The following is a 16,699-nucleotide window of genomic DNA, read 5'->3' on the forward strand; positions in this document are numbered from 1 at the left end:
TCTTCGTTGAGGTATTCTACGCTTTTCAATGGGAGACAGGTCTGGCCAGTCTAGTACCCACACTCTTTTACTATGAAGCCACACTGTTGTAACACGTGGCTTGGCATTATCTTGTGGAAATAAGCAGGGGCGTCCAAGATAACGTTGCTTGGATGGCAACATATGTTGCTACAAAACCTGTATGTACCTTTCAGCATTAATGGTGCCTTCACAGATGTGTAAGTTACCCATGCCTTGGCCACTAATACTTTGTCTTTGAATGAGTATAATAAGAATATTAACGGAAAGTTTTGTGTTTTCCCAGCAAACAGAACAACTCTTTGCAGAGCAACGAGCGCAGTCGGCAGTCCAAGTTGAACAACCTCCCCCCTCAAGCGCTCAAACATCTGTGGATACGAACTGCTTTGCTGGAGAAGCTGCTGGACAAAATCGTCTTGTATTTAGTGGAGAACTGCAGGTATCGTCAACAGGATCGTAGGAATCATTGTGCATATGTTAGTCAATGGCCACTGGTCTGTTTCTTCTGGGTTGCCTGCAGTACGTACTATGAGAAAGAAGCCATGCTGATGGACCCCGTGGACGGGCCCATTCTTGCGTCCCTATTGGGTATACCGTACCTGCATCAATCCCTCTCTGTATTTGTATTATTGTGTACTTTTTTGCCATTTACATCATTTTCTTTTTCAGTTGGTCCTTGTGCTTTGGAGTACACCAAAGTCAAGACAGCAGACCACTTCTGGACCGACCCGTCTGCTGACGAACTGGTCCAGAGGCACCGCATCCACAGCGGCCACTGTCGACAAGACTCTCCCTCAAGAAGACCAGCCCTGGTTAGTCACGCTACGTAATTAAAAAGGTCCCGTAAGGGCCAACCCACCCTTAACGAAGAACACGAGTTATGCGTAGGGGCCAGCGACCTTTGGGGAGCCCCCCGTTTTGTGTAAGCAAGCACATGTTAGTCCTGGGTTTTTCCCACGGCCTCCTACCGGTCGGACGTGCCCCTAAACACCTCCCTAAGGAGGCGTTTGGGTGGCACCCTGATCAGATGCCCGAACCACCTCATCTGGCTCTTCTCCATGTGGAGGAGCAGCGGCTTTACTTTGAGCTCCTCCCAGATGACAGAGCTTCTCACCCTATCTCTAAGGGAGAGACCCGCCACCCGGCGGAGGAAACTCATTTGGGCCGCTTGTACCCATGATCTTGTCCTTTCGGTCATAACCCAAAGCTCATGACCATAGGTGAGGATGGGAACGTAGATTGACTGGTAAATTGAGAGCTTTGCCTTCCGGCTCAGCTCCTTCTTCACCACAACAGATCGATACAGCGTCCGCATTACTGAAGACGTTGCACCGATCCGCCTGTCGATTTCACGATCAACTCTTCCCTCACTCGTGAACAATACTCCGTGGTACTTGAACTCCTCCACTTGGAGCAGGGTCTCTTCCCCACCCCGGAGATGGCACTCCACCCTTTTCCAGGCAAGAACCATGGACTCTGACTTGGAGGTGCCGATTCTCATTCCAGTCGCTTCACACTTGGCTGCGAACCGATCCAGTGAGAGCTGAAAATCTTGGCCAGATGAAGCCATCAGGACCACATCATCTGCAAAGAGCAGAGACCTAATCCCGCAGCAGGGTCAGAAGTTATTTTTAAGGGTTTTCTTTCATGACGTCAAGAAAACACAGAGCTTAAAAAGCCATGGTTTGAGCGCCTCTTCTCTCAAAAATGGAGCAAACAATTGCTGTTCGATTTTTCACACACTTGGTGCTTAGAAAATAGGCCTTAGTGACACATACAGTATTAGTGTTACATCATCATTAAATAGTACATTTTGCATGTTAGGGGACCTTCATGGTGGACTGATGTATTAATTGTAATAATCCTCCTGACAGATCCAGAAGAGACAGTCCAGTGGCAGCATGGACGATCGTCCTCTGGTGTGGGCGAGGGAGTACGTGGAATCTCTCCACCAGAACTCCAGAGCCACTTTGCTGTTCGGCAAGAACAATGTTCTGGTGCAGCCGGTACGTTACTGCAGTGTTTTTCAACCAGATACAGTCTGGTGTGCTGTGGGAAATTATCTCATTTCCCTTATTTGGGTTAAAAATATTGTTTGCAAACCAGTAATTATAGTCTGCAAATGATGTGTTGTTGTTGAGTGTCGGCAGAATAACCGTGTAATACTCTTAAATATCAGTAGGTGGCAGCTGGTAGCTAATTGCGCTGTAGATGTCGGAAACAGCGGAAGGCAGTGTGCAGGTAAAAATGTGTCTAATGCTTAAACCAAAAATAAACAAACGGTGAGTGCCCCTAAGCAAAGGCATTGAAGCTTAGGAAAGGCTATGCACAATGAAACTAAAACTGAACTGGCTACAAAGTAAACAAAAACAGAATGCTGGATGACAGCAAAGACTTACTGTAGAGCAAAGACAATGTACATCCGAACATGACTTGCAAATCAACAATGTCCCCACAAAGAAGGATAAAAACCACTGAAATATTCTTGATTGCTAAAACAAAGTAGATGCGGGGAAATATCGCTCAAAGGAAGACGAGAAACTGTTACAGGAAAATACCAAACAAAGAGAAAAAGCCACCAAAATAGGAGCGCAAGACAAGAACTAAAACACTACACACAGGAAAACAGCAAAAAACTCCAAATAAGTCTTGGCGTGATGTGACAGGTGGTGACAGTACACCTACTTTGAGACAAGAGCTATAGTGATGCATGCTTGGTTATGCTTTAATGTCATATCCAACAATTGCGACAACGACTCTTTACTGTCAACTGAGCTTCGTTCTTTAATGATTTCTGCTGGTGGTGTGCCTCCACATTTTTTAAACGCAAAAAGATGTGCCCGGGCTCAAAAAAGGTTGAAAAACACTGCTTTACTGTATGTACGTGAGGACGTTTCTCAGTAGAACAAGTTGGGATCTGTGCGGTCTGTGTCTCAATGCAGAGGGACGACATGGAGGCCATCCCAGGGTACTTGTCTCTGCACCAAACTGCAGATCTGATGACACTTAAATGGACACCAAACCAGCTGATGAACGGGAATGTCGGAGAGTTGGATTCTGAGAGGAGGTCAGACCAACACAAAGCTGCTCAGGCTAGGAACTTGTCTTTACGTCGATATGGTCTTGCAGTGTCTACTGGGACTTCGCCATGACGATTCGCTTGGAGGAGATTGTGTATCTACACTGTCATCAGCAAGGTAATCTTATTCCGACATCCAAATCTATTTTCCAACATTTATTTTTTTTTATTATCAAGCCATTTTGGCTGAGTTGAATAAACAGAGGATGTTTGCCAGAGGATATTTATTTGTAAAACATTTCAGAATGTTTCTGTTTTCCTCATGTCCAATCTAAAATGACATTTTTGATTCAACATTAATCTAAAGTCCTTTATGGTAAGATTTACATTTTTATATTTTCCCACTAGATGGCGCTACTTTTCGATTCCTTTCAAAGCACCAGCAGAATTGGACACTTTTCACTTACTTTTCACTCCTGATGGGTGTATGGTAAACCTTTGTTTATTGTCGTTCCTTTATCTGGGGCTTGGCTGTGGTTTTTGAGCGATTGATTGAAACTTTTATTAGTAGATTGTACAGTACAGTACATATGCCGTACAATTGACCACTAAATGGTAACACCCGAATACTTTTTTCAACTTGTTTAAGTCGGGGTCCACATTAATCAATTCATGGTAAATACATTTCTGCAAAGCCTCAAGAGACAAACAGTGACTTTTTGTCCTTTCGGTAAATTTCCGCTATATTTTTGGCCATCATTTTTGTTGTAACTCATTTATACATGAATTTTCCTCAAGAGGGTTTTTTTGATGTTAAAAGTTTACAATTTCAATGTCCAATTCTTTTTTATGTACACTGGCAGTTATTGCACAATAGCCCAAAATCACACAGGACACGTATAGTCCTTCCTTTTTCAAAGGGGTATACAAATATTTTGGATTTATATATATCAACTTAAACCCTAAACAAAAATACCAAACATGTTTTTGGCACTTTGATCAAATACACATTTGCATAAAATGAGTTATTTTTCTAATTTAAACGTGTCAATATCTAAGCATAAGTACTTCAAAATGGTCAAAAAACACCCAAAAACATTACATGTTTAATATTTTTTGTTTAGGACTGAAGTCTATTGAAACGTTTGAGCAAAGAAGTAAACAAAAATAGAAATCCAAAATGTGTTTACACCCCTCAAAATTGTAAGGACCTATTTCCTGTTTGTCTGTGAAGATAATCGTCCGTCTGCGTTAGTGATTATAATGTCAACATCACTCAGATTTGGTTAATTTTCAGGTCACAACATGTAAATGGAGTATTGTTAGAGCTTTCTGGATGATCTTAGAGAGAATATAATCGAGTAATATAATGAGGAGACACTATCTTTTTACTCTATTGTTAGCTATTTATGGACGATTTCAAACACATTAAAAAATGATGTGTTCTTGTCTTGTGAACGGTAAACAGCAAATCTCTTTCCAATTTTTACGTATTTTTCAGTATGACTGATTTGATGACACAGCCAGAGTGCAGAAGCATTACTACCGTACTGTCAAACTCTGAAAATAGCCAAAGGTATTTGGAGCGGAATATTCCAAATGGCTGACTGAATTTGTGGCATTTTATAAATTTTTAAAGTGTTTTCACATACTTTGTGGATTGTAAATATAACGGGATATGGTTTAAGGGAGACAATGAAACACAAATAAGCATATAAAGTCACTTTGTTTTTCCGGCATAGCTCGGTTGGTAGAGTGGCCGTGCCAGCAACTCGAGGGTTGCAGGTTCGATTCCCGCTTCCGCCATTCTAGTCACTGCCGTTGTGTCCTTGGGCAAGACACTTGACCCACCTGCTCCCAGTGCCACCCACACTGGTTTAAATGGAACTTAGATATTGGGTTTCACTATGTAAAGCGCTTTGAGTCACTAGAGAAAAGCGCTATATAAATATAATTCACAAATATATATAATTCACTCTGCTGCTACTTTAAAAGATGATTGCATTTTCTTTATAACTGAAATTTAGCTTTAAGGTCGGTGTTTGATCATGCCTAGACGTTAGATCAGACACTACCATCGCCCACATGTGGTGAAAAATGGCAACCGTGGAAACTTCCTTCCATATACTCTGACTTTTAAGAATTGTTTTATTGTGGTTTACTGTAATGAGTGGGCTGCAATTGCAGTGGTGCCAACACTGCCCCCTTGTGGTGGAACATTTTAACTATCAAAACTTTCTTTGACACGTTCTGATTTTCCTTCCATTTTTATTTGGTGGGTTGGGATCTTGGGTGGGACTCCGGTGCCATTATCGTCCCTTGCAGAGAAAACTTTCTTACACATTTTCCAATCTTTCTGAAAGTTTTGAAGGTGGGTCAAAGTATTATAATAATAATAATAATAATTGGCTGGGATACGACTGCATTACTGCAGTGTTGCCATCATCGCCCCCTTGTGGTGGAAATTTACAACAGCCATAACGTCCTTACTCATGCTCCGATCTTGCTTTAAAATTTTGATAACGGGTTGGGATGTATGGTCGGACCCAACAGCATGACTATATCGTGCTGCCATTATTGCCCCCTTGTGGTGAAAAAATATAACTGTCTAACTTCCTTCCACACACTCCTTGAAATCTTTGATGGTGGGTCTGGGTGTTGGGTAGGACACAACTGCATGACTACTGAGGCGCCTTTATCGCCCCCTTATGGTGTAAAACTATAAACGTAATACCTTCCTTATACATGCTCGATTTTACTGAAATTTTTGATGGTGGGTTTGTTTGTTGGGTAGGACGCAACTGCATGAAAACTAGGCGCTTTTATCGCCCCCTTGTGGTCTAAAACTATAACATTAATACCTTCCTTACACATGCTCCGATTTTATTGAAATTTTTGATGGTGGGTCTGGGTGTTGGGTAGGACGCAACTGCATGAAAAGTGAGGCGCCTTCATCGCCCCCTTGTGGTGTAAAAATATAACAGTAATACCTTCCCTACACATGCTCCGATTTTACTGAAATTTTTGATGGTGGGTCTGGGTGTTGGGTGGGACGCAACTGCATGACAACTGAGGCGCCATTATCACCCCCTTGTGGTGTACAATTATAACAGTAATACCTTCCTTATACATGCTCGATTTTACTGAAATTTTTGATGGTGGGTCTGGGTGTTGGGTGGGACGCAACTGCATGACAACTGAGGCGCCATTATCACCCCCTTGTGGTGTACAATTATAACAGTAATACCTTCCTTATACATGCTCGATTTTACTGAAATTTGTGATGGTGGGTCTGGGTGTTGGGTAGGACACAATTGCATGAAAACTGAGGTGCCTTTATCGCCCCCTTGTGGTCTAAAACTATAACAGTGATATCTTCCTTACACATGCACCGATTTTACTGAAATTTTTGATGGTGGGTTTGGGTGTTGGGTAGGAAACAACTGCATGACTACTACGGCGCCTTTATCACCCCCTTGTGGTGTAAAACTAAAACATTAATACCTTCCTTACACATGCTCCGATTTTACTGAAATTTTTGATGGCGCGTATGGGTGTTGGGTAGGACACAACTGCGCCTTTATCACCCCCTTGTGGTGTAAAACTATAACAGTAATACCTTCCTTACACATGCTCCGATTTTACTGACATTTTTGATGGTGGGTCTGGGTGTTGGGTAGGACACAACTGCATGACAACCAAGGCGCCTTTATCTCCCCCTTGTGGTGTAAAACTATAACAGTGATACCTCCCTATACATGCTTCGATTTTACTGAAATTTTTGATGGTGGGTCTGGGTATTGGGTAGGACGCTACTGCATGACTACTACGCCATCATTACCGCCCCTTTGTCCTGTCGTAACTTCCTTCCACATACTCTGATTTTCCTGAAATATTTGATGGTGGATCGGGGATGTTAGCTGGAATCAACTATTGCTCCCTTGTGGTGAAAAATTATAAACTGTTATAACTTCTTGTCACATGCATCATTCTTTCTGAAATGTTCGATAGTGTTTCGGGGTGTTGGGGGGGACGCAACCTACTCAATGGCCTAGTGGTTAGAGTGTCCGCCCTGAGATCGGTAAGTTGTGAGTTCAAACCCCGGCCGAGTCATACCAAAGACCCATTGCCTTCTGCTTGGCACTCACCATCAAGGGTTGGAATTGGGGGTTAAATCACTAAAAATTATTCCCGGGCGCTGTGCTGCCCACTGCTCCCCTCACCTCCCAGGGGGTGAACAAGGGGATGGGTCAAATGCAGAGGAAAATTTTCACCACACCTAGTGTGTGACAATCATTGGTACTTTAACATTAACTGCATAACTACTCCGGCGCCTTTATTGCTACATGTGTTGAAAAACGACATCAGTATTAACTTTTTTTTTTTTTTTTTAACAAATGCTGAGCTGTCTGAATTTTTTTATTATTTTTTTATTGCCCTCTTGTGGTGTTAAACTACAACAGTAATACCTTCCTTGCACATGTTCTAATCTTCCTGATTTTTTTGTTGGTGGGTTGGGATGCTGGTTGGAACCCAACTGTATGACTACTGCGCTGCCATTATCGCCCCCTTGTGGAGAAACATTTAAATTGTCATAACTTCCTTTCACATGCCCCGATCTCCCTGAAATTTTTGATGGTGAGTCAAGGCGTCCGGTGGGACGTGACCACTCGCGTGAACCCCGCGGTGCAATGGGGACGAGGGCCCATCCAACGCTGCTCGCAGCTTTATTTTGTTCACTTTGTGCATTTAGCTCAAAATTATGAAGAATATTCTTGAAAAAAATAAGTAAAAATCTGTGATGGGGTGAAGCTGAAATTTTCGAAGCGCTATGTGGCAAAGGCTGACTATATTTTAAAAAAAATAAATGTTTGAGCGTTTTTTTAAATAGCTTTGTTTTTTTAAAAAAAAAAAAAACAACAGTAGTCATGTTAACATATTAGGGTTAAAACACCCAAAGTTGAATATTATTTTGGTAGAAATCATGACTGGTACTGAAGTACTTCCGAAGAACAGATAAATAGAAGAAAAATTGAAATATAACATTTTTACTGCAGTTTTTAAAGCATTCTCCCCCCATTTAGTGAACAGCGGCGGAACAGTGGTTTTGGTGAGCCAGGACGGTATCCAGAGACCCCCTTTACACTTCCCTAAGGGGGGCCACCTGCTACAATTTCTCACCTGCCTGGAGACAGGCCTGCTACCTCACGGCCAGTTGGACCCGCCGCTCTGGAATCAGAGAGGGAAGGTCAGCACGAATGTGGGACATTTCAAATTTGACCTTGTGTATCAAGAGTGTGTTTTTGTCTTTCATGCACAGGGAAAGGTTTTCCCCAAATTGCGTAGGAGGAGCCCACATGGGTCATGTGACTCGGTGTCTGACAAAGAGGATGAGGAAGCCACCGATTATGTGTTCCGGATCCTCTTTCCTGGGAATCAAATGGAGTTCAGTAAGTCATCAGGGGTTACAACTAATGGTGCAGTACTAATTAGTCACGAGGAGGGATGTATGCCCTTATGTGGGATCTGAACAGGGGATGTCGTTGTGGCTTGTGCAGCCCTTTGAGACACTTGGGATTTAGGGCTGTAAAAATAAACATTGATTGACTGATTGATGCATATGGTTAGGATTTTATCGATACCGATATTCCCTATTGACACCAGTATTCATCGGTACTCTTAACTTTACTATTTGTAATTGGTGTAAATAAAGATGTAAATACATTTATTTTTATTAGCTTTATTATTTTTCCTATTATTGCTTTCTTATTTGTCATTATTTCAAGCTGACTATCTGGGCAAATATGGCAAAAAAAAAACACCTAAAAAAAAATCATCGTATCTATATTAATATCACAATGTAATCTCAATTTTAATTAATTTTTGCTGTCAACCTGACAGTTTAAAAGCATAGACACTAAAAACAAATAAACTAGGGATTAATTGTATTAACATTCCAAGTAAATAAAAAAGTAAATTAAAGGGGAATTGCTCTTTTTTTTTATTTCGTCCACAATATGACGGATGGATTTAAAAAAATATATTTTAAATATTAAACGTAAATAAAAGTCAGCTTACAACGGAGCCAATGGAAGCTCCACTATTTCGCTCATAAAATCCGATAAGTGTGCAATGGCTATGAGTTGTTTTACCCCTTGGTCTCAGTCTGGACCCCCTCTCCAGGGACCCAGGCTTAGACCGATTTTCTAAATTTTTTATAAGGGGGCCAGAATTTGGCAGACCCGTCAGCAATCCCGTTCTGTCTCCCTGCAATGTTTGTCTGATCTTGAATGGGATTGCGCTGAAAATTTGAATTCCCCACGGGGATTATTAAAGTATTTCTGATTCTGATTGAAGTGGCGACTTGTCCAGGAGGTACCCCGCCTTTCGCCCAATTGTAGCTGAGATAAGCACCAGCGCCACCCGCGACCCCAAAGGGAATAAGCAGTAGAAAATGGATGGGTGGATGAGTCTGATAAATAACCATTCAAAAAGCACAAACAATACTCTATTTAGATTTTGTGATTCTAATATTAACTTAGACTAGAATTAGAGACTTCCTTTTTATTGTATTAACCTAGTATTAGTGACATTGTTGTTACAAGCGTAAGTTTATTGTAGATCGTAAATCATGCATCTCAGTTGGACAGAAGGTGGCTCTCATGATCGATGGTCTGCATTATGTTTTTGTTCTTTTCTGTTTCTTTTGGACTCAATTAGTTCCTGTTTGTGCACCTCCTGAGTTTAGTCACCATGGTTACTTATGATTTTCACCTGCCTCTTGCATTCGGGACACAATCAACAGATCAAGAGACACTATTTAAGCCTTCCTTTGTTGATCAATCGTCCTGGTTTCATTGTTTGCGTCACGTTTATGCCAAGTAAGTTTTGTTCGTTCCATGCCAAAGCCTATGCTAAGTCCTAGCTTCACGTGTGTTAGGCACGCTTGCCCTTTTGTTGTTTGCTTGTATTTTGGTAGTTGGGTGATTTATGAAAAATAAATCAAATCCTACCTTCACGCCTTCGTCCGGCGCTGTCAGTGTTGCATTCCGGAAGAACGAACCGCTTTTAAGTCTATCCCAGCCCTGACAGTGGCTGGTAAAATAGTCTGACAAATTAAGACAATTTGACCGCTACTTAGGACCTGTAACTGGCGAGAACGACACAAAAAGTGCTTTCATCGATCTCCACAACTTTCCGCATTAAGATTCTGTCTTTAGTGAACCCTGATTTTGTCTGCGATTCTATTGACGCGTAAATGTCCGTAAATTTAAGGGGCGCCGGAAGGTGGCAGACCCGTCAGCGATCCTGTTCTGTCTCCCTGTAATGTTTGATCCTGCTCTGTCTCCCTGTAATGTTTGTCTGATCTTGAATGGGATTGCGCTGAAAATTTGAATTTCCCCTTGGGGATTATCAAAGTATTTCCGATTCTGATTCCGATAACCATTCAAAAAGCACAAACAATACTCTATTTAGATTTTGTGATTCTAATACCAACCAAGTATTAGTGACATTGCTGTTACAAGCTTAAGTTTATTGTAAATCATAAATCATGCATCTCACCTGGACAGAAGGTGGCTGGTGAAATAGTCCCAAAAGTTGGGACACTTTGACCGCCACTTAGGACCTGGAACTGGCGAGAACGACACAAAAAGTGCTCTCATCGATTTCCACCACTTTCCGCATTAAGGGTCTGTTTTTAGTGAACACTGGTTCTGTCTGCGATTCTATTGACGCATAAATGTAAGGGGCACCGGAAGTTGGCAGACCCGTCAGCGATCCTATCCTGTCTCCCTGTAATGTTTGATCCTGTTCTGTCTCCTTGTAATGTTTGATCCTGTTCTGTCTCCCTGTAATGTTTGATCCTGCTTTGTCGCCATGTAATGTTTTTGATCCTGTTCTGTCTCCCTGTAATGTTTGTCTGATCTTGAATGGGATTGTGCGGAAAAATTTAATTTCTCTTCGGGGATTAATAAAGTAATTCTGGGCTTCACGGTGGCAGAGGGGTTAGTGCGTCTGCCTCACAATACGAAGGTCCTGCAGTCCTGGGTTCAAATCCAGGCCCGGGATCTTTCTGTGTGGAGTTTGCATGTTCTCCCCGTGAATGCGTGGGTTCCCTCCGGGTACTCCGGCTTCCTCCCACCTCCAAAGACATGCACCTGGGGATAAGTTGATTGGCAACACTAAATTGGCCCTAGTGTGTGAATGTGAGTGTGAGTGTTGTCTGTCTATCTGTGTTGGCCCTGCGATGAGGTGGCGACTTGTCCAGGGTGTACCCCGCCTTCCGCCCGATTGTAGCTGAGATAGGCGCCAGCACCCCCCGCGACCCAGAAAGGGAATAAGCGGTAGAAAATGGATGGATGGATGGATGGATGGATTCTGATTCTGATTAAATTTACGATTCTGTTTACTTCCACAAACCGGAAGTGGGGCAGTTAAAGGTCGTCTCCAATTGGCTGTTCCACCGTGTCTTTTATTATACTTTGCAGCGGCACTTGAATGAATGTGACAACACGCGCATGACATGTTTACGACGGATTAAAAAAAGCACCGACCCAAAGAAGAACCAGTACCAAAAAATACTGCTACTCAGTATACATCCCTAGTTATAAGCAGAAGGACACAATTAAGTTATTTTAATAACGGCGTGTGCGTCACTGTGTGCAGTGGGTTTAGAGCTGATGGACCAGGGTATGACCATGTGGCAACCAACCGCCAGGAAGTCCTCCTGTTCCTCCTGCTCACAGAATGGATCATCTGACGGCTCTCTGCCTAATGGCTGCAATCAAGAACGGTACTCGAGCGCCATGTTTTCACAGTAGGATAGAACTAACGGTTTCACATTTCCCCTACCAGGGCTCCCCTAAAGCTTCTTTGCGACACCATGAAGTACCAGATCATCTCACGGGCTTTCTACGGATGTGAGCGTCTATTCAGCCAGCGGTTGACCGTAACGAATTAGTGAAACAAAAGCCCTCTTTCACACGCTTATCTTTCCACTGCAGGGCTGGCGTACTGCCGCCATCTGTCCACAGTTCGCACCCACCTCTCGGCTCTGGTCAACACCAATATCGTCGTCCCCGATGTGCCTTCGGATGCCCAAGGAGGCCTCTCTGCGGACGTCTGGGCCAAGTTCCTCCACGACAGCTCTGTAAGATTCATGTAGCGACTCAGAGATAGACGAGGCGCCCCACATTGAATTTTTTAACTAAGGATTTCATATTCAGGCCTACGAGGAACATGAGATACACAGGCTTGTGTATTTCGGCGGTGTGGCACCTTCACTACGCAAAGAGGTGTGGCCCTTCCTGTTGGGACACTACAAGTTTACAATGAGCGAGAAGTGCAGGATGGAGGTATTTGTACAACAGTTCATGGATACTATGCCCACCATATGTTTATTATTGTGGATGTAACTTATATTACATAACATTCATAATATACAGTACATAGTCGTATACTACATAACATAAATACATATATATATATACATACATATATGTATGTGTGGGAAAAAAATCACACGACTATTTCATCTCTACAGAACTGTTTCATGAGGGGTTCCCTCAATCATCAGGAGATGACTGATGAGGAAAAAAAAAAAAAAAAAAGATCTGATGATTGAGGGAACCCCTCATGAAACAGTTCTATAGAGATGAAATAGTCTTGTGATTTTTTTCCCACACATACATATATTGCGCTCTACCACGGTATCGAGCACTATTCTCTGGATAATGTAATTAAGACAGATATATATAGTCGTGGTCAAAAGTTTACATACACGTGTAAGGAACATAATGTCATGGCTGTCTTGAGTTTCCAATAATTTCTACAACCCTACAACAATTATTCAGGACAACCTAAAACCATCAGCCCGGAGGTTGGGTCTTGGGCGCAGTTGGGTGTTCCAACAAGACAATGACCCAAAACACACGTCAAAAGTGGTAAAGGAATGGCTAAATCAGGCTAGAATTAAGATTTTATAATGGCCTTCCCAAAGTCCTGACCTAAAAGTGTGGACAATGCTGAAGAAACAAGACGATGGCAGAAAACCAACACATTTAGCTGCACCAGTTTTGTCAAGATCAGTGGTCAAAAATTCAACCAGAAGCTTGTGGATGGCTACTGCCAAGGGAAATGTAACCAAATATTAACATTGCTGTATTAGTATACTTTTGACCCAGCAGATTTTCTCACATTTTCAGTACACCCATAATAAATGCATAAAATAACCAAACTTCATAAGTGTATTTTGACAAACAAGTATGTCCTCCAATCACTATATCACAAAAAAAATAAGAGTTGTTGAAATTCTTGGAAACTCAAGACAGCCATGACATTATGTTCTTTACAAGTGTATGTAAACTTTTGACCATGACTGTATACATATATAGTACAGGCCAAAAGTTTGGACACACATTCTCATTCAATGGGTTTTCTTTATTTTCATGACTATTTACATTGTAGATTGTCACTGAGGGCATCAAAACTATGAATGAACACATGTGGAGTTAGGTACTTAACAACAAATTGTGAAATAACTGAAAACATGTTTTGTATTCTAGTTTCTTCAAAATAGCCACCCTGTGCTCAGATTACTGCTTTGCACACTCTTGGCATTCTCTCGATGCGCTTCAAGCACACCTGTGAAGTGAAAACCATTTCAGGTGACTGCCTCTTGAAGCTCATCGAGAGAATGTACATAGATTAACTCTTGCTAGATTGTGCAGGTATACCGTTTCTTTCTGTCAGTGTATTTTGTACTTTTTAAAAAAATACTTTATTATCGCTTGAATTGGTATGCACTGACCTGTTTCAGACTGACCAGCAGATGCGCGCCTTGTACGAGCAGAACATGAAGGAGTGGCAAGGTTGTGAGGCCATCGTGCGCCAAAGGGAGCGAGAGAAGCACGCCGAGGCCCTCGCTAGATGTTCGTCAGGCGCCAGCGTCGAGAGGGGGCCTGTCGAGCGGGACTCCACCATCAGCACGGATGTAAGTCAACCTTTTTAGTATATTATGGAACAAGTGTAAGAAAGGAAATCAAGTATTTATAGTTTTACGAGCAAACTTGACTTACAGTTCTCCTTTTTTCCACTTCAGTCGTCGCTCAGCAGTAACTCAGATCAGCAGAATGTGCAGTCACAGAGCGACTCCAGCAGTAGTGCACTGGTAAGGTCCATCTTTAGTTCAAGTCTCATGAGCATCGCATAAAGCAGGAATCGACTGACAGAATCGGGTCGAGTACTCTGAATTGTATGATACATCAATTCTATCAACTTTGGCTTCGATCATTCACCCTTCTTGTTCTCTAGGTGTTTGTATCGGTCGATGCCGGCGATCTGATGGAGACGAGACCGGAAGAAAGTCAAAAGCAGCACAACAATCCAATTAAGGACATCCCTGCTAGTCCTGTTAGCTCCAGGAAACGATCCGACCCTACAGGTTCAACGGAGCCAGTGATTGAATCTTCTCAGCAGTCAATGGACACATCAGAGGTCGTCAACGTACAATCTGTGGATGAATCACTGCCACACAGTGAAAATATTCTAGACACAAGAGCAAAGGACGGCTTCTTAGACATTGAAAGGATGGAGACTGAAAGTGACGGGGGTGAGGATGTTGGAAACACAATGAAATTAGAGTGCTCTGACGCTGAGAAGTCTAAAAATGCTAATGAGAAAGCTGGTTTTGTAAAAAGTATAAATACAAACAAGGATGTAAGATCTCCCCCAGGGAACACCAATATTATCAAGCTGGAAACTGAGATTCAGAACAAATATTTCCAAGCACCTCCGATGGGTCAGGCTTTACATTTTCAAGCACAAAATACTAAAGATCAGGACAGTAAATCAGTTTCTCTGGTAACACTAGAGGAAATTCTACAAATTGGGGCTGAACCAGAGTGTTTAGAAAAAGGAGATTCAAAAGCAATTTCAGTTGAGGCAATGGATTCTGTGTGTGAAGCCAGAAAAGTGTCAGACATCCCATTTGAGAAAGGCTCAAACTCACCTGTAAGGCAAGTCCTTAATGCTCTCCAGTCGGCATCCCGCGGGAGCCTTTCGCTGTCCTCCCACACCCGGCCGTCCCCGGACTCGGACGATTCCCCCTCCGCCTTAGAGATGGAGGACATCCCTGCCGGGGTGACATGTTTGAACCTGGAGGAAATTAGCATTAGGCCTTTGACTGCCCTCGCCGCCCCTCCGGCCTCGCTGGCTCGGAGAGGGAAGACAGCACCTGAGGACCTGGTCTTAGATCACCATCTGGACACAGCTTGCAACACCAGTCCTGAGGGCACGGACCTGGGACTTTCCGAAGATGAGCCTGACACCGAAAATGTGTTCACAGCATCGGAACCTGTAGAGGCCGCAGGAGAGTCTAAATGTGACAAATCCTTGGTGCACAAAACCTACTCTGTAAGAAAGCTCAATTGTTCCACTGTACTTAAACTTTAATCCTAAACCTAAACCTGTTTTCTCTCTCTTGCTCTTCTGCAGCAAGAAACACTGGACATGTATCTGATCAACTTGCATCGCATCGACAAAGATGTCCGACGGTGTGACAGAACCTATTGGTACTTCACTCCAGAAAACCTGGACAAGCTGAGGAACATCATGTGCAGGTGATACCATTGGAAACACATCAAGTCTACAATTGTTTTCATCTATTGACTTTTTATCTTCATAGCTACGTGTGGCAACATCTGGACACAGGTTACGTCCAGGGCATGTGCGATATACTGGCTCCCCTTCTGGTTATTCTGGATAACGGTCAGTTGTTTTCATGCATTTGTTGGAAATCATACTGTATTCAGTATGTTTTCAAAGTACAGGGTCTTTCTGTAGAAAATGTATTTGTCTTTCTCATGAGATTTGCTTACCCACTGTATACAGAAAATACACTTGTGTTTGCTTCACAGAGGTGATGGCGTTCAGCTGCTTCACTGAACTGATGAAAAGAATGAACCTGAATTTTCCTCATGGGGGCGCCATGGACTCACATTTTGCCAACATGCGTTCTCTTATCCAGGTACCACTCATGCAAATACTGGCCAAGTCCACCCATCCATCCATTTCCTACCGCTTATTCCCTTTGGGGGCGCTGGTGCCTATCTCAGCTACAATCGGGCGGAAGGCGGGGTACACCCCGGACAAGTCTCCACCTCATCGCAGTACTGACCAAGTGTGGTCTTAATAACAATTATTTGTATTTAAACTAGATCCTGGACTCTGAGCTGTTTGAACTGATGCAACAAAACGGCGACTACACTCACTTCTACTTCTGCTACCGCTGGTTCCTACTGGACTTTAAAAGAGGTGACCACATGTAAACACGGGTAGCATTTTATGTGACACTGATGGATTCCGTACTTTCAGAAATGGTCTATGACGATGTGTTCTCCGTTTGGGAAACCATCTGGGCGGCGGCGTACTCAACATCTGAGCATTTTGTGCTTTTCATCGCATTGGCGCTGGTGGAGATGTACAGGGATATCATCCTGGAAAACAACATGGACTTCACGGATATCATCAAGTTCTTCAATGGTGATTTTCTTTTTTACTCATATTGGCTCTTAAAATTGTCGATGTAAAAACACGAACAATTAACTGAAAATATTGTATGAATTTCAAATGGGGAAATGAGTTGTACCTAATTATTTTTTT

At 42.7% G+C, this 16,699-nt stretch overlaps 1 protein-coding gene and 1 long non-coding RNA gene across 5 annotated transcripts in view; one reads left to right on the plus strand and one right to left on the minus strand.

The window, feature by feature from the left end:
- LOC133535790 (small G protein signaling modulator 1-like) overlaps positions 1–16,699 on the plus strand; it is a 35,325-nt gene that overhangs the window by 15,403 nt on the left and 3,223 nt on the right. For both annotated transcript variants that reach the window (XM_061875742.1, XM_061875743.1), the window contains exons 5-24: positions 305–457; positions 539–606; positions 688–830; positions 1,893–2,024; positions 2,961–3,085; positions 3,148–3,215; positions 8,122–8,285; positions 8,358–8,487; positions 11,705–11,831; positions 11,894–11,958; positions 12,043–12,188; positions 12,265–12,393; positions 13,857–14,030; positions 14,139–14,207; positions 14,351–15,451; positions 15,533–15,657; positions 15,723–15,805; positions 15,955–16,064; positions 16,255–16,351; positions 16,412–16,579. In XM_061875742.1, the coding sequence (XP_061731726.1) occupies positions 305–457; positions 539–606; positions 688–830; positions 1,893–2,024; positions 2,961–3,085; positions 3,148–3,215; positions 8,122–8,285; positions 8,358–8,487; positions 11,705–11,831; positions 11,894–11,958; positions 12,043–12,188; positions 12,265–12,393; positions 13,857–14,030; positions 14,139–14,207; positions 14,351–15,451; positions 15,533–15,657; positions 15,723–15,805; positions 15,955–16,064; positions 16,255–16,351; positions 16,412–16,579 (3,377 nt within the window). The remainder of the gene's footprint in view (positions 1–304; positions 458–538; positions 607–687; positions 831–1,892; positions 2,025–2,960; positions 3,086–3,147; positions 3,216–8,121; positions 8,286–8,357; positions 8,488–11,704; positions 11,832–11,893; positions 11,959–12,042; positions 12,189–12,264; positions 12,394–13,856; positions 14,031–14,138; positions 14,208–14,350; positions 15,452–15,532; positions 15,658–15,722; positions 15,806–15,954; positions 16,065–16,254; positions 16,352–16,411; positions 16,580–16,699) is intronic.
- LOC133535792 (uncharacterized) lies at positions 12,802–16,675 on the minus strand. Of its 3 annotated transcripts, XR_009802322.1 has the most exons (6): positions 16,406–16,675; positions 15,281–15,392; positions 15,048–15,193; positions 14,335–14,563; positions 14,116–14,261; positions 12,802–14,040 (listed from the first exon to the last, which is right to left on the minus strand). It is a non-coding gene; the product is annotated as an uncharacterized LOC133535792 (long non-coding RNA). The 3 variants fall into 3 exon arrangements; XR_009802320.1 differs by lacking the exon at positions 16,406–16,675 and having other exon boundaries at positions 14,335–14,474; positions 15,048–16,389; XR_009802321.1 differs by lacking the exon at positions 16,406–16,675 and having other exon boundaries at positions 14,335–14,549; positions 15,048–16,389.

This window comes from Nerophis ophidion, linkage group LG17 (assembly GCF_033978795.1).
Source record: "Nerophis ophidion isolate RoL-2023_Sa linkage group LG17, RoL_Noph_v1.0, whole genome shotgun sequence".
Taxonomy (NCBI): domain Eukaryota; kingdom Metazoa; phylum Chordata; class Actinopteri; order Syngnathiformes; family Syngnathidae; genus Nerophis; species Nerophis ophidion.